Source organism: Rhinatrema bivittatum, chromosome 2 (genome assembly GCF_901001135.1).
Source record: "Rhinatrema bivittatum chromosome 2, aRhiBiv1.1, whole genome shotgun sequence".
Classification (NCBI taxonomy): domain Eukaryota; kingdom Metazoa; phylum Chordata; class Amphibia; order Gymnophiona; family Rhinatrematidae; genus Rhinatrema; species Rhinatrema bivittatum.
The window spans coordinates 815,806,895-815,825,037 of NC_042616.1; the positions used below are offsets into that span (position 1 = coordinate 815,806,895).

An 18,143-nucleotide genomic window follows, 5' to 3' on the forward strand; every position below is an offset into this window, starting at 1 on the left:
CAGGTTTTCAGGATATCCACAATGATTATGCACATGAGAGATTTGCATGCAATTGTTCTGAAAAATAATTCAACTCCCAGTTAGTGTGCAAATGCAGTGGGAGTTAAGAATCCAAAAGAATGCAGGAGGACATGCCTTGCGGCCATAAAATGATTTCTGTGCATAAAACATGGCTTGTGAACAGAAAAGATTTTGTGCACGCAACTAGTAGCTTTTGCGCATAAAGGATGATTTGTGTGCAAACTGTTTTGTGCTTAAATCCGTGGTTAATGTGCACAAGTCTTGGTTTTGGAGCATAAATCATGGTTGAGCAAGGCATTAGCCATTACTCCTCAATGCTAGTGCTCCTGCATTTGAATCCCATGTTTCTGTGCATAAAAGTTGTGCTCACAAAATCTGGGTTAGCAGCATAAAAGTTGTGCACTTAACTCATGTTGTAATCCTAATTTGAGCTGGGAACACAACTAGGCTCCTAATCTTGTTTTGCGCACAGAACCTTTATGCACCTAAATTATGTTCTATGTGCAACAATACACACAAACCCTATTCTATGTGTAGAAAACATGATTTGTGCCGATTAAAAGATCCAAAAATTCTAGATTCAGCCCCATAATCTTAGCGCTTGATGAAGAAAATGTGCTCCACTTCCGAGCAGGAGTTAAATTTCCAGCTTTAAGAAAACATTCTCTCTGCATTGAGGAGGAATGGGATTTAAATGCAGCAGCACTGGTGTGTGTGTGTGTAGTTTTACTCATGTTTGTGTGCACATTTTTTGCACTAAATTGGTTGGGAATGAAGTTGTGTATATATATAAAATATGCACACTGCCCAGTGTTCCTTATTACAATGGGACCTTAATCACGGTAATAATGCACTTGAGGATGGTTGAATTCTAACAGCTCTGTCGCCACCTAGTGGCATGTGAGTTGTGCCACATTTCGAGAAGTTAAGACCAAGTCTGTGGCAAGTTGTGTGATCCTGCTAGGATGCCGTCTTCAGAGGCCAGCAAATAAAGTAAGCATTTCCTTTTAATTTCCAATAATAGTTTGATATATTGAGAGAGACTCTCTCACCCAGAGTCACACAGAGATTTGGTGACAGAGCTGAAATTACAACCTAGACACGGAGGGAGAAAGTAACTCACCTAGGGGTAACCAAGTTGGGATTAAGTTCATATATCAGGAATTTTTTGGTCATTTTTTTGCATGAATCTTCTTCCATCACTGCCAGGTCTTCGTTCCTGCTTGTTCTTTGCGTCTGGTCTTTCCATGAGGGGTGAGTGTGCTTTCTCATTTTCTTGTGTGTGTATATTTCTTACCCAGGCTGCAGTACCTGCCATTCGCTCTCACAAACCTGAATCTGAAGGCGCTTTGGCTGGCAGAGAATCAGTCGCAGCCCATGCTGAAGTTCCAGACCGAGGACGATGAGAAGAGTGGAGAGAAGGTCCTGACCTGCTACCTCCTTCCACAACAGCCTTCTTCCAGCTTAGGTAAAAAAGGGCAGAGGGGAGGAGAAGACGTGCCCGGGAAACTTAATAGTATAATAATAATAATACCTACCAGATGCAGTGCTGCACACTTCGGATCAGCAATGGTCCACTGACCCCCCAGTATCTTGTCTTTGACAGGGACCAGTCTGGGCCACCTGGAAGTGCCTGGCAAACACCAAGGAGTAGATCCGTTCCCTGTCGCTTACTCTCAAGGATAATCTGTGGCTTTCCCCAAGTCCATTTGGCAGATGATTGCTTACGGGCTTTTCCTTTGGGTAACCCCTTTTAAACTCGGCTGTATTACATGCCTACCACATCCTCCAGCAAAACATTCCACAGCTTGATTATGCGTTGAAGGAAAAAAATTTCTCTCTCTGATTTTGTTTTAAATCTTACATCCTAGTCCCAGTACTGTTGGAGTGGGTGAATAGCCGCCCCCTGTTTCTCCGTGGACAAGCAGGACAAAAAGCCAAATGTGAATGACGTTTCCCGATGGCGGGAAAACTTTCAAAACTTTTACCAACCAAAACAAGTCCTTTGAGCATGTGCGGAGCTTCCTGTGTTGTCGTCCCCGAGGGAGCCCTGTCATTTTTTTTTTCTATCCATTGCAGTGTTCAGATAATCTAAGGGATCTCTCTCTCTTATAGTGCCATTCACACTTAACTTTTGTTGAGTGTTAGCAAAGCTTTAGTTTGGTTTATTTTTCTGTACTCATGATTATTTTAAAAACAAATTAGTTTGTTCATTGGGAAAAGCCCCTTCAAGTTATGTACCAGATGCAGACATAAAATGGGGGTGCAGGATCTCCGCATGAATTAAGTCTAAAAGGTTTGGGTCCGTACAATGAGAGAGAGGTTATTGAAACTCAGGTGTGAGCTGCTTTCTTCAGAAAAGGACATCTCATGAAAGAGACCTGCACCGAATAGGTCGGAGTCTGCAGATTCAAAGGAGGCTTCAAAAAAAGAGGAAGCATGACCATGGGGCAGAAAGCACCGATCTGATAAACCTGTGCCGTGATGCTCAGAACACAAACACTGTCGGCATCAGCGCCGGTATCCTCTGCGCCATCTACTTTGGCACAGTCTATCTTGGCGCCCTGCCTGTTGGCACCGTGTTGCTTGGTGGTGATCATCTTGGTGCTGACTTCTTGCTGAAGATTTTAACCTAAACCAAACAATTAAATCTTCCAGCATTCTTTCTGAAGCCGCAGACATCCACGATGTAACAAAATCTCTATACCCTGGACTGTGGGAAGAGTGGTGGTGTTTTACTTAGTTCTAAGTAAAACAACACCACATTGCAGGAGGACCTTGTGAGACTGGAAGATTGGGCATCCAAATGGCAGATGAAATTTAATGTGGATAAGTGCAAGGTGATGCATATAGGGAAAAATAACCCGTGCTATAATTACACAATGTTGGGTTCCATATTAGGAGCTACAACCCAAGAAAGAGATCTAGGTGTCATAGTGGATAAAACATTGAAATCGTCGGCTCAGTGAGCTGCGGCATTCAAAAAAGAAAATAGAAAGTTAGGAATTATTAGGAAGGGAATGATGAATAAAACGGAAAATGTCATAATGCCTCTGTATCGCTCCATGGTGAGACCGCACCTTGAATACTGTGTACAATTCTGGTCACCACATCTCAAAAAAGATATAGTTGCACTGGAGAAGGTACAGAGAAAGGCAACCAGAATGATAAAGGGGATGGAACAGCTCCCCTATGAGGAAAGGCTGAAGAGGTTAGGGCTGTTCAGCTTGGAGAAGAGACGGCTGAGGGGGGATATGATAGAAGTGTTTAAAATCATGAGAGGTCTTGAGCAAGTAGATGTGACTCGGTTATTTTCACTTTCAGATAATAGAAGGACTAGGGGGCATTCCATGAAGTTAGCAAGTAGCGCACTGTTAGCCTGCTATTGGACGCGCGTTTTTCCTTACCCCTTATTCAGTAAGGGGAGGAAAACGCACGTCCAACCCGCGGCACCTAATAGTGCCCTCAACATGCAAATGCATGTTGATGGCCCTATTAGGTATGCGCGCGGGATACAGAAAGTAAAATGTGCAGCCAAGCCACACATTTTACTTTCAGAAATTTCTTCCGGTGCCAGGAAAGTGCACAGAAAAGCAGTAAAAACTGCTTTTCTGTGCACCCTCCGACTTAATATCATAGCGATATTAAGTCGGAGGTCCCAAAAAGTAAATAAATAAATAAATAAAAATTTGAATTCGGCCTGCGGCTGTTGGGCCGAAAACTGGACGCTCAATTTTGCCGGCGTCCAGTTTCCGAGCCCGTGGCTGTCAGCGGGCTCGAGAACCGACGCTGGCAAAATTGAGCTTCGGCTGTCAAACCCGCTGACAGCTGCCGCTCCTGTCAAAAAGGCGCTAGGGACACGCTAGCGTGTCCCTAGCGCCTCCTTTTCCCCGTTTTTACCGCATCACCTAATTTAAATACAGAATCGCGCGCACCGGCGCACCGGGAGAGCAGGCGTTCGTCCACTCTCCCGCGGACTTTACTGAATCGGCCAGATAGTGTGGATCTTTTTCAAAGCAAGAGTACAATTCCCACAAAGGATAACATCGCACCAACTAAGGGTAACTGCAACCACCACCATGCATTTAAAATATCCCTCTATTGAAGATGTTTGTAAAGTGACCACTTGATCATCCATTCACACTTTTACAAAGTTTTGTTTGGAGCAAGCTTCATGGGACGATAGCAAATTTTAGCAATCCGTTCTTATATGTCTTTCATTAGCAGCTTCAGCTTATCTTTTGTTATACTTAGTGGGTTGCGAAAAAATTTTTTAAGGCCCCGAACCCCTGAGCCCCGAGCCTCTCCATTGCCTTTGCTTGGCACAGTGACCACGTGTTGGCGGCAAATCTCCTCCTCTCTACTCGGCCAGTCATCCCGCCCACTTCTGACCTCAGCTGCATGACTGCCAAGGGATTTAAAAGTCAGTCCTGACCTGGGGTAGCCTCTTTTCGCTGCGACTGCTCCCCGCTCGATTCTCCGGCTCAGCGCAACCGGCGCCACTGACCCATCGGGGTCCATGAGCCTCTCCATTGCCTTTGCTTGGCACAGCGACCACGTGTTGGCGGCGAATCTCCTCCTCTCTACTCGGCCAATCATCCCGCCCACTTCTGACCTCAGCTCCGCGACTGCCAAGGAATTTAAAAGTCAGTCCTGACCTGGGGCGTCGCGCGCGTGCCTTTGCGCATCCCCTTCAGCTCCCCTTCATTTATCCACATCCCCCCTCCCTTCCTCCAATAATAAAGAAGAAGAAAGAAAAAAGGAAAAAAAACCCTCCCCCCACCCTCTCTCCCTCACTCCTAAAAACTATGCAAATGCTATCTGCTCTTCTCTCTCGTCCCATCCCTATCCTAAAAAACCGCCCTCACATAAATAACCTACCTTTCCCTAGTCCCACTACCCACCTTCACAGAAGGCTAATCCCAATCATGGCGTCTCCACTTACCCAATTCCTGGGCCTCTCCTTAATTTCTCTTATCCTTTTCAATGCCCAATCTCTTCTGAAAAAAACACACTTACTTAACGACATCTTCATTGATTCCAAACCTGACATCTGTGCCATAACAGAAACTTGGCTAAAACACACTGACATCTCCCTCCTTAACCAGATGTCCACAGAAACCTACGACTTCATCTCCATTCCCCGAAAAAAGAAAAGAGGAGGCGGCATACTCCTCGCTGCTAAAAAAGAATTGAAATTAATTTCTCAAAAGGTCAACACACCCTCCAGATACGAAGTTGGTTTCTTCAAATCAAAGTTCCTCCAACTCTGCCTCATATACACCCCCCCAGGACTTCTAGAAAGCAATTCCTTGCCTTTAATTGAATTCTTCGCCGATTCCCTAACCCCCGACCTCCCCACCATTCTTCTCGGTGACTTTAACCTCCATGTTGACTCCCACCCTCAATCTCCAGCCTGCGAAGCCTTCATCTCCTCCCTCGAAGCCATGGGCTTTACTCAGATTATACATTCCCCTACACACAAGGCAGGCCACACTCTCGACCTCATTTTCACTAACTCTGACCTCCATCTCATATATTCCCCTACCTGCTACCCCGTGCCCTGGTCTGACCATTCTATCATAAAAATGACCCTTTCATTAAAGCAAACTGCATTCTCCCCCCCACCACAAACACACACCTTCAAATACCGTAAAACCTGCCCGACAGACGACCTCTTAACAGCGTGCTCCAATATCCCCAATGAAATTGACCTTAAGACAACCGACAACACCATCTCCTCCTGGTTCAACGTCACCCTCAACATCGCCAACCAAATCTGCCCCATCTGCCCCAGAACTCAAGTCTCAGAAGAGCCTCCTCAGAAACTCCGAAAGATAATGGCAGAAACATCCCACTCCAGCCACAAAAGCATCTTACTACCTACACATGCACAACTACAGGAATTCCATTCAACAAACTAAACGAGACTACTACGCCCAAAAAATTCACAATCTCCAATACAATGATAAGGCTCTTTTCACAGTTGTCACCAACCTCACCAATGAAAATAGCAGGTAAGAACGAATTTTCCTTTTCTCAGCCCCTCACTGTATGAAGAAGCTGAAAGGTATTTTCCTAGAGAACCTGAATCCGTAGATGGTAGCTCGGTACTGAGTAAATCAAATCTAATTATGAGATATCAAAAAAACATTTTTTTTCTCTTCCAATCTCTTCTCCAGTTTGTGAAAGGGGAATGTCTGGGGGAAACATAGCTCTCTCCACTTCTTTGATGCTCAGGGTTCTCATCGGGTATCTAAAGTGGTTTGATTTGTCCGGTGGCTCTTGCAAGAGCGAAACAGCATCAAAATCATCTCTGTTCCGGTGGATCAAGGAGTCATTTTTTTCATTGGCATACTCGCTAAGGGACCTGTATGTTTTGGAGTCTTTGTGCTCCTTTGAGGATTTGGGCTTCCTTGTGGGCAAAGACTGAAGCCGTTACTCTGGAAGATAATTGCAAGGCGAGCACTTGGTCCTCTTTGCATTCCTTCACTAAGCATTATAGAGTGGCTATACAGGCTAACGGAGATGCAGCCTTTGGGGCAGGCGTTCTCAGGGCTGCCTTGTCTTCTTGGAGGAGTAGCCCAGTGCTTAAGAGCAGTGGGCAACCAATCAGGAGACCAGGGTTCAAAACCCACTTCTGCTACTTCTGACCTTAGGCAAGTCACTTCATCTCCATTGCCTCAGGTATAAATAACCTGGGGACATGGAAATACTTACAGTACCTGCTTAGATGGGCTTGAAAAGTGGAATATAAATCAAATAATAATAAATAAATACCCACCCATGTTAGAGGGGGCTTGGGTACTTTCTAAGTGTGGACTGATGTAGCAGGATGATAAGGAAGGAGAAATGTGGTCTTACCTGTCAGTTTTCTTTCCTTGATTCCTGCTAGATCAGTCCAGGACCCTCCTGTGAATTTAGTGGCTGCAGTTTGCTTGTCTTTGCTCAAGAGCTTGCGAGTTTCTCAGTAAGGTCATGATGTCTTTACTCCTTGAGGAGAACCTAAGACTTCTCTGAATCTGTTGCTTCTGGTTCATTGTTTCCCTTTCTGATCCTGGTGGCATGCTGAGAGAGGTTTCTTGGAGGCTTCTTTCTTGGTGTGGCTATCTTTGAAAATATGTTTGTGATAGTTTTATAGGGGTTTTTCTATTCCCTTGCTTTGTCATAAGGATACTGGCAAGTGCCAGTGCTGAATCACTACTTATACCAGTGATATCACTGGAAAATTTGAGTCCTCTGTCGCCATGCACCTGGATTGGTCTAGCAGGATTGAAGGAAAGGAAATAAACAGGTAAGATAAAATTTCTCCTTATTAAATACCTAGCTAGATGGTGTTTATCCTTTAATAGAATGACATTTGTTTAATGCACAGCTGGATGGACTTTACTGTATGTTCAGGCGGCTCTTTTGCTTCAACAAACCATAATAGAATCTGCTTGGGAAGCTTGATTTCTTCACTCCTCCTATCCCTGACCCCCTCCGTATCCTGGAAACTGGCTCTCGCGCTCTCTTTCTACAAATCTGGCCCTCTCTTAAGCTCAGCTCCCCCAATCTTTGGCCACTCAAGCCTCCGGTGACTGATCTGGCATTATGTGCCTGGCTATCCAGCAAAAATAGTAGTTGCATGTGTGTTCATAAAATATATAAAACTTAACAAGCTTGTTGAAACCATGGCTGGGTAACACAACCTATATAACTCCATATTGCCGGTACCAGTGGTGTGGAAGCTTCTAGTTCTCTGATACTGTCTCAGTTCCATATCAGGGCTATCATGGGTGCTTGGGAACGCTCCTGCAGGATTGTTTGCACCCCAGTGAATATTCAGGAGTTACTTGTATTGGTCACTGTATTTGTTTTTCATTACTAGTGGAAATGTTAGGGAGCAGAGATCCAACCTGGTTCTATTTCTTTTTTTTTTTCTTTTTCTCTCTGAAGAGAACCTGCTGCAAGGCAGTATCGATGAGAACTGGATCGATACCAACCTGAATAGAGTCAGTGTCATACAATTCCAGGAGGAGCCAAAGCCAGAAGAGGATGAGGATGAGGTCGGAGCTGAGCGGAGGGTGAGGATCTCATGAGTGTCTCGGAGCTGGGTAAGGGAGTTGAAGCAAAATATGGAGAAGTCTGTGAGATGGGAAAAGGGACTCAAGACTGGATACAGAGGAGTCTCAGAGCCAGGGAAAGGACTGGGGGGGGGAGGGTCTCAGAGCCGGGAAAGAGACTCAGTGCAGGATACAGAGGAGTCTCGAGAGTCGGGGAAGGGACTCAGGGCGTTGTGAGGGATGTCTCAGAGCTGAGAAAGGGGACTCTGGGCAGGGCACGGAGGAGTCTCAGAGCTGGGGAAGGGACCCAGGGCAGTGTGAGAGGATGTCTCAGAGCTGGAGAAAGGAACCTTGAGCTTGATATGGAGGGGTCTCGGGACATGGCATGGAGGCGTATTGGAGCCGGGGACGGGACTCAGGACACAGTAGGGAGGAATCGGGGCTGGGTAAGGTGCAAGGTTTCTCAGAGCAGAGGAAGCCTTTAGATAGAGCATGGGAATAGCAAAGAATAGGGGAAGGCTGTCAACAGGGTATGGAGTGACACAGAGGAGGAGAAGGGATCCCCGGGCAGGGTATTGCAGGGGAGGCAAAGCCCAGATAGTCTTTAATTGTAGGGCTAGAGTGCAAGAGGGTATGTTGGAGCAGAGGAAAGCTCTTGGTAGAGTATGGGAATAGCACAGAATGTGGGGAGGTTGTAGGGGGAGAGCTAGGGATGCCATGGAATGGAAGTCTTTTCTCTCTCGGACACGTACACATACATGTACATGTACCCATGTGCACACGCCCACACGTGTTTTGGGTGGAAGGGAGCAGTGCAGTGGAAACAGCTCAGGAAAGGTAACACCACCATTTTATGGAGCCCTACAGAGATGAAGGATAACTCCATTAATTACTTTTAATCCTATGCTACTGATCATTCCCTTAGTTTGCTTCCTGGTGGAACCTTGTGCTACCTGCGTGTCTCGGCTTTCCTCCATATGGTAAGAGTCCCTTCCATATTGTGCTGGAGCAGCTACCCTCACTAATATGTTCTTTGCCACAGGGCCTGCAGCGCAGGGCCACGCCCCATCCTTGTGAGCTGAAGGAGCTGAAGAAAGTGATTGAAGTGCGCAGGAATGAGCCATACACAGCTAAACCTGACACCCAGTCGCCGTCTCCCACAGCGGAGGTGAGTGTGAGGAATGGGAGAGGGAGTGATGCACTGCCGAACCTCACTCCCAGTCGCAGTCTCCCACAGCAGAGGTGAATGTGATGAATGGGGAGAGGGAGCGATGCACTGCCGAACCTGACTCCCAGTCGCAGTCTCCCACAGCAGAGGTGAGTGTGATGAATGGGAGAGGGAGTGATGCACTGCTGAACCTGACTCCCAGTCGCAGTCTCCCACAGCAGAGGTGAATGTGACGAATGGGGAGAGGGAGCGATGCACTGCTGAACCTGACTCCCAGTCACAGTCTCCCACAGCAGAGGTGAGTGTGACGAATGGGAGAGGGAGCGATGCACTACCGAACCTGACTCCCAGTCGCAGTCTCCCACAGCAGAGGTGAATGTGACGAATGGGGAGAGGGAGCGATGCACTACCGAACCTGACTCCCAGTCGCAGTCTCCCACAGCAGAGGTGAATGTGACGAATGGGGAGAGGGAGCGATGCACTAAAGAACCTGACTCCCAGTCGCAGTCTCCCACAGCAGAGGTGAATGTGACGAATGGGGAGAGGGAGCGATGCACTGCCGAACCTGACTCCCAGTCGCAGTCTCCCACAGCAGAGGTGAATGTGATGAATGGGGAGAGGGAGCGATGCACTGCCGAACCTGACTCCCAGTTGCAGTCTCCCCATTCCTCACACTCTCCCAGTCGCAGTCTCCCACAGCAGAGGTGAATGTGACGAATGGGGAGAGGGAGCCATGCACTGCCGAACCTGACTCCCAGTCGCAGTCTCCCACAGCAGAGGTGAGTGTGATGAATGGGAGAGGGAGTGATGCACTGCTGAACCTGACTCCCAGTCGCAGTCTCCCACAGCAGAGGTGAATGTGACGAATGGGGAGAGGGAGCGATGCACTGCTGAACCTGACTCCCAGTCGCAGTCTCCCACAGCAGAGGTGAGTGTGATGAATGGGAGAGGGAGCGCTGCACTACCGAACCTGACTCCCAGTCGCAGTCTCCCACAGCAGAGGTGAATGTGACGAATGGGGAGAGGGAGCGATGCACTACCGAACCTGACTCCCAGTCGCAGTCTCCCACAGCAGAGGTGAATGTGACGAATGGGGAGAGGGAGCGATGCACTACCGAACCTGACTCCCAGTCGCAGTCTCCCACAGCAGAGGTGAATGTGACGAATGGGGAGAGGGAGCGATGCACTACCGAACCTGACTCCCAGTCGCAGTCTCCCACAGCAGAGGTGAATGTGACGAATGGGGAGAGGGAGTGATGCACTGCCGAACCTGACTCCCAGTCGCAGTCTCCCACAGCAGAGGTGAATGTGATGAATGGGGAGAGGGAGTGATGCACTACCGAACCTGACTCCCAGTTGCAGTCTCCCACAGCAGAGGTGAATGTGACGAATGGGGAGAGGGAGCGATGCACTGCCGAACCTGACTCCCAGTCGCAGTCTCCCACAGCAGAGGTGAGTGTGAGGAATGGGAGAGGGAGCGATGCACTGCCAATCCTGACTCCCAGTTGCAGTCTCCCCATTCCTCACACTCTCCCAGTTGCAGTCTCCCCATTCCTCACACTCACTTCTGCTGTGGGAGACTGCGACTGGGATTCAGGTTAGGCAGTGATCGCTCCCTCTCCCCATTCCTCACACTCGCCTCTGCTGTGGGACAGGGAGCGATCACTGCCTAACCTGATTCCCAGTCGCAGTCTCCCACAGCAGAGGTGAGTGTGAGTAGTGAGAACGAGTCATGCTCTGCTAATTGAGACTCCCAATCATTGTTTCCTATGGGAAATGGGAGTGGGGGCTTCTTCCATCCGACAGAGTTGGAGCTCTTTTTAATGGGTCATTTCCGAGCATGTAGCAGATGGACTCAGGACCAGTGGGTATAGTGTACTTCTGATAGCAGTTGGAGACAAATCAGATAATCTGACGTTAGCCCTAGTACATAAACCCCTGCAGGAAGTGCAGCTCTTCAGTATTTACCGTCTCCATAGCAGTTAGGGACTCTATGCATGCTCGCACAGCATTAGAGTAATTTTACCAAAGAAAACCAAAATAAGAAATCTTACCTCTAAAGACGAGCCCCGCTCTCCTGCGGTGACACCCATTGGGTCCCTTCCCCAGTTGAGATTTCCCGAGGTGATTTCAGCGATCTCTCGGAGGTAAGCCTCGGACCGGCTGCCGACCCTTGGTGGGGCCCTAGCTCCCGACATCGGGTGAGGCTGAGAGGCAGCGGGTGCAACCTCGAGCGCGGCGGTGAAGGTATTTTCCCTCTCCCCCGCAGCCGAAGACTGCCCGGAACGAGACCGGGAAGCGCCGAGACAGGTAAGGTAGAAATCTATTTAAAAGTCTCCAGTCTCCGAAGCTTGAGGAGCCGCACAGGTAACCAGCCGGGACCAGTGCCACCGGGTTGATCTGCCTTGGCAGGGCTAGATCCGAGGGTCCTCCCACGGGGAGACCCTCGAGGTGGTCGCCATATTGTCTGTCACCATTTTGCTCTGTTCGCCGTCCTGTCCGCCGTTTCGATCCGTGCGCACAGAGGCGAGCCGTGCGCACGAATAACTTGTGCACACAACATCGCTTGCACAAGCAACGCGCATAGCCACGCGCTTACTGTGCCGGGCGCATACCAAACCTACGCGCACGACTTCAACGCACAACTGTATTTTACGCGCACAAGCCATGGCACCACCGGAAAATAAACTCAAAGCTTAGGGCCTCTGCCCAGCATGCCACATTAGAGCTGCACAGCATGAGGAGGCCACAGCCCCAAACGGGGCTCCCCAGGGACACAGAGCCCCTTAGTCTAGACCCAGCATCTATCTCCTCGGTGGGATTCTTCAAAGGTCTGCATACCTTCGTCCACATGCAACCGGGGTCTCCTATAATACGGCCACAGGCTCCACCAGAGGTCCCCAACATGTTGGGACCCTCTAAGCCCAGAGAAGTGATCCCACCACCCAGAAGCCCCACCTTCAGGGACACGAACAACTCAGATGAGGATTCAGAACCCCTGGAGGAAGGGGAACTCCCGGGGACAAAGCCCCACCGAACCATGAGACGCTTCTTCACCAAGGACGGCTTCCAGACCTGGTCACACACAGCTTAAAAGAGCTTGCTATCCCAGGCACAAGTGCCTCGGGGGAACCTAAGACGAACCCACTATTAGAGGGACTCCGTCAGACCTCCCGCCATTTCCCACTATTCCAAGCCATCCAGCAACTAATTGACCTGGAATGGGATGCCCCAGAAACTACATTCAAAGGGGGCCAGGCTCTGGCAGCCATGTACCCTCCGGACCCAGCCGCCAAAGATCACCTGGCATGTCCGAAAGTGGATGCCATGGTCTGCGCGGTCTCGAAGCGTACTACTATCCCGGTGGAGGGAGGAGCAGCACTCAAGGATGCTCAAGACAGACGTCTGGAATCTATCCTCAAACAGTCCTTTGATGTCTCTGCTGTGTCTTTACAGATCGTGGCCTGCTGTGCTGTGGTGACACGCGCTTGCTTAGCACAGGCCAGAAACACCACTCCTGGGGAGGCCCTGGAACCAGCTGTATCATTCCTTGCGGGCGCCGCTTCTGATCTGATACGCACAGCAGCTCGAGGAATGTCATCCACCGTGGCAGCCAGAAGACAAATCTGGCTCTGAAATTGGTCGGCCGATGCATCCTCCAAAACGAGACTCACAAGGATGCCTTTCAAGGGAACACTCCTGTTCGGAAGCGAACTAGAGAAACTAGCCAACAAATGGGGCGAGTCCCCACTGCCGCGGCTACCGGAGCACAGGAATAAGAGAAACCAGCGATCCTTCCCCCGAACCTCCAGGGGCAGAGGATCACAGCGCTTCAACCCATTTAGAAGCACATATCAAGCAGCCCGCCCCACAGGCCGGACCCAGTCCTTTTGGAACAAGCACAGCAAAAGGGGAGCCAGCTCGGGCTCTGGCCCCAGCCGCAGCCAAACCATCCAAAGGAAGAAGTCATAGGGGGCAGACTTGCCCTTTTCTACCAAAGATGGGTCGAGATAACTTCGGACAAGTGGGTCCTGTCCATCATTTGAGAGGGGATATTACCTGGATTTCCACCATCTCGCTCCGGACAAGTTTGTGGAATCTCCCTGCCACGACCCTTCCAAGAGGATGGCAGTGGAAGCTACCCTGACCAGATTGCTTGCCTTAGAGGCTATAACACCGGTTCCTCCACAACAAATAAATACTGGACATTATTCCATCTATTTTATCGTCCCCAAGAAAGAAGGAACGCAGACCCATCCTGGACCTCAAGGCAGTCAACCGTCACCTGAAGATTCCTCGCTTCCGCATGGAAACCCTACGCTCGGTAATAAGGGCGATGCAACCGAGAGAGTTCCTTACATCCCTGGATCTGTCGGAAGCCTACTTACACATCCCGATCCATCAAGAGCATCAGCGTTTTCTACGCTTCTCGATCCTGGACCGTCACTACCAGTTCCGGGCACTACCTTTTGGGTTAGCCACTGCACACTGGACGTTCACCAGGATCATAGTGGTGGTGGCAGCAACACTGAGGAAGGAAGGAATCCGCGAGCACCCTTATCTAGACAATTGGCTGATCAGAGCGAAATCCCCAGAGGAAAGCCACCAGGCAACCAACAGAGTCAAAACTCTACTGGAAAGCCTCGGGTGGGTGGTCAACACAAACAAAAGCTGCCTGCAGCCCTCTCAATCTCTAGAATACTTGGGAGTCTGGTTCAACACCAAACAAGACAAAGGTCATCCTGACACCGACAAGGAGATCAAAACTGATGACCCAGTTACGAATCCTTTTGAGCGAACTTCACCCCACAGCATGGGATTACCTACAAGTTCTCGGTCTCATGGCATCCACACTGGAAGTAGTGTCATGGGCACGAGCCCACATGAGACCCCTACAACGCTCACTACTATCATGATGGAATCCACTGTCCCAGAACTACACCGTATGGCTTCAGCTCCCGGACAGAGCCCATCTGAGCCAGGGAACGAGACTATCCTCACCAACCTGGATCCTACTCACCACGGATGCCAGGCTATGAGGATGGGGAGCACACTGCCAGGAGCTAACCGCCCAGGGGCAATGGAACAAAGAAGAATCTGAATGGAACATCAATCGCCTAGAAGCCCGGGCAGTCAGACTAGCCTGCCTAAGGTTCGTTCACAGATCCAGAGACAAAACAGTCAGAGTAATGTCGGACAACGCCACAACAGTGGCCTATATCAACCGTCAGGGAGAAACCAGAAGCCAACAGGTGTCTCTGGAAATAGACCTCCTAATGTCATGGGTGGAAGTGAATCTTCAAGAGATCTCGGCTGTCCACATTACCGGGAAAGACAACGTCGCTGCGGACTACCTCAGCAAAGAAAGTCTAGATCCAGGAGAATGGAGGCTGTCGACCACAGCATTCCAATTGATAGTAAACCGTTGGGGAACACCTACCATGGAGCTCCTGGCAAACCGGTCCAGCGCCCAAGTACCCAGTTTCTTCAGCCGCAGGCGGGAACCCCAGTCCCAGGGAATCGATACCCTGGTACAGACCTGGCCACAGGAGACTCTGTTATATGCCTTCCCGCTGTGGCCCCTATTGGGCGCAATCATCCACAAGATAGAACACCACAAGGGACCAGTAATTCTAGTGGCCCCGGACTGGCCAAGAAGACCGTGGTACGCAGACATGCGAAGACTGCTGACAGGTAGACCCCTGCCGCTACCTCCACACAAAGACCTGCTCCAACAAGGACCGATCCTCCACGAGGATCCAGCTAGATTCTCTTACGATCTGGCCATTGAGAGGACTCGCCTAAGGAAGAGCGGATACTCGGGGGCAGTAATTGACACCCTACTCTGAGCACGCAAGTTCTCCACATCCCTAACATACATAAGGATTTGGAGAGTATTCGAAGCCTGGTGCGAGGACCGGGACATCATACCACGCTCGGTCAAAATTCCTGCGATTTTGGAATTCCTACAGAAGGGATTGTCTCTCAACTCCATCAAGGTACAGGTGGCCGCATTGTCATGCTACGGGATCAAGAGCGAGAGCGGCAGCATAGCCTCTCACCCGGATGTCTCCCGCTTTCTGAAAGGAGTCAAGCAGATCTGACCACCCCTGAAGTGGCCGGTGCCTGTTTGGAATCTCAACCTGGTCCTAGATTTCCTAGCAGGAACCTCCTTCAGACTTCTCCGCGGCCTGTCTCTCTGACTATTAACACTGAAGACAGCCTTCCTGCTGGCAGCCTGTTCAGCCCGTCGTATATCCGAGCTACAAGCACTGTCCTGCCAAGAGCCGTTCCTCACACTCACCCCGGGAACCATCCAGTTACGCACAGTTCCGTCGTTTCTCCCCAAAGTGGTGTCTCACTTCCATCTCAACCAAACCATCTCACTACCATCGCCAGATGAGCATAAGAATTCAGAAGAGGCTCGAAGTCTACGCCATCTCAACGTCGGCAGGCTCCTAGTCTGATACCTGGAAAGGTCGGAATCCATACGAAAGACGGACCATCTATTCATCCTTCACAGCGGGAAGAAGCAAGGGGAAGCGGCTTCGCGAGCAACCATAGCCCGCTGGATCAAAAGTCATTAAGGCGGCCTACATAGAAGCAGGCAAGCCACCGCCTTTACAAGTCAAGGCCCATTCTACTAGAGCCCAGGCAGTGTCCTGGGCGGAAACAAAGATGCTGTCATCCGCCGAAATCTGCAGGGTGGCAACATGGTCCTCCATCCACACCTTCTCCAGGTTTTACCGCCTGGATGTTCAGGCTCTGGAGGAACACAGCATTTGCAAGGGCAGTACAAAGTGGGTCACAGGCAGCCTCCCACCCGGTTCGGGAGTAGCTTTTATACATCCCATTGGTCCTGAGTCCATCTGCTACACGCTAGGAAATGGAGAAATTACTTACCGGATAATTTAGTTTTCCTTAGTGTAGACAGATGGACTCAGCATCCCACCCACGGCTGCCGTTACTCATGAAATTCTCAGGGGACATCCCCGGGAACAAGTGATTCACGGGTAAGCCATGTTTTCCTTCATCTAGGACACCCATCCTGCTAGGTGTCGACGTTTCTCGGTTGAGGGCACTGGCGGTCTCAAGCTATAGCCAATTCAACCAGTTCAAATTAATTAAGTTAACCAAGTTATAAAGTTAATCAAGTTATTCAAATTATTCAGTCATACATATATCCACAATGCTTTTCGAGGAGAATACTGAAGAGCTGCACTTCCTGCAGGGGTATATGTACTAGGGGCTGACGTCAGATTGAAATCTGATACATATCCAACTGCTGGCAGGAGTACACTATACCCATTGGTCCTGAGTCCATCTGTGTACACTAAGGAAAACGAAATTATCAGGTAAGTAATTTCTCCATTGTCCATTTGTCCTCCCATGCACACAAGTCCTGTTCTGCCTGGGAATCTTGGATTCCATGCATGGCCTGCTGGGATGAGTTAGTTTGATATGTCCTCAGTCTGAAGTGGAAAGCAATGAGAGCAGATTTTCAGTGCCAGCTGCAGGATCCTCCTCAGGATGGTGAAGAAACGTGTGAAGAGCAGAATATTGACTCTTGGGAATGTGGCACAGGGTGCTAATATGCAAGGTGAAGGTTTCTTCGGTGCTAATCCCAGCTCTGTGAATTGGGGCACGTGTCTCTCTCTCACTGTGAGTCAGTTCCCTTCCCTAATGCCCACTGTTGCTTTCCCAGCAGAAGAAAAGGCTGAGTGCATTGTCCAATCAGAGCGGAGATTCGCATGTTTCCAACAGCACAGCTTCAGCAGGGTGCCGGGAGGAAAAGGAAGGTGAAAGCGTGAGAAGCCCAGGCATGGAAGAAGCAGAGTTTGATTCTGGGAAGGAATGCAAGCAGATGGAGAGTGGACAAGCCGAAGAGGCAGATCTGGATGATGAGATGGAAGTAGAGTATATAGAGGTAAGATGAAGCTTAAAGTGTTTCACTGTCCTTGCAGGTAGCGTGCTATCAACTCCAAGTCCTCTGAGAGGTCTGCAGAAAGCTTGCTTTGTGCCCTAAAACCTATGAGAAATCTGCAGGAGGTGTTCCCTTCCTACCCCAAAACCTGTAAGCAGCCTGTGGAAGTCTTATGGAAGGGTGGAAGTTAGGGGGAGAATCTTTGCCATTACTTGGACCTATGAGAGTCCCACAGGAGGCTCATCCCACTGCCCTGAGTCTTGTGAGACCTGGAAGAGGCTCCTTCCCAGCTTTGAGACCTATGAGAAGCCTATAGGATGCTCCTTCCTAATCCCTAGACCTCTGTGACGATTATGGGATGTTTTTACCCTACCCTGAGACTTCGAGAGGCCTAAAACGTTACTCTAATTCATGAGATCTGAGGGGGTCTGTGGTAGGCTTGCTCCTTACACTAAGATCTTTGGAGAGGCCTGCAGGAAGCTCACCCCCCCCTGCCTTGAGACCTCTGAGAGCCCTGCAGGAGTCTCATTTCTGGTTTAAGATCTGTGAGGAGCCTGCAGATGCGTCCTTCCCTCTGAGGTTAAGACCTTTAATTTTGCTGTTGGAAAGAAATCCTCTCTTAATGGATGAGAGTGCAGATTCATGTTCTGTCTTCTTCCCCGGTATGGTTTGTTTTTTCTCCCCTTTGGAGGTCAGAGACCAATGAAGTTCCCTGTACGTACTCAGATCAGTCCAGACTCCTGGGTTTATTCATCCTTGCCAGCAGGTGGAGACAGAGAAAGTAAAACTGACGCTGCTTTATATACACTGATGCCACCTGCAGTTCCTCGGTATTTCTCTGTCTCCAGCAGTTGCTGACTGATGCATAAACCTGCAGTTTGTTCCAGTATTTTTTTGGGTCTTATTTTTGCTCTGAACCTTCCTCCCAGGGGTTGGGGTTTCTCGTTAGGGATCCCTACCCTGTTTGGTCGAGGCGGATGGGCTG

General features: G+C 49.6%; 1 protein-coding gene across 13 annotated transcripts in view; it reads left to right on the forward strand.

The window, feature by feature from the left end:
- SCRIB (scribble planar cell polarity protein) overlaps positions 1-18,143 on the forward strand; it is a gene marked incomplete in the record, with an annotated part of 447,609 nt that overhangs the window by 175,627 nt on the left and 253,839 nt on the right. For 11 of the 13 annotated variants that reach the window (XM_029592269.1, XM_029592271.1, XM_029592272.1 and 8 more), the window contains 4 exon segments: positions 1,323-1,489; positions 7,960-8,087; positions 9,109-9,234; positions 16,940-17,161. In XM_029592269.1, coding sequence (XP_029448129.1) covers positions 1,323-1,489; positions 7,960-8,087; positions 9,109-9,234; positions 16,940-17,161 — 643 coding nt within the window. 13 annotated transcript variants of the gene reach the window in all.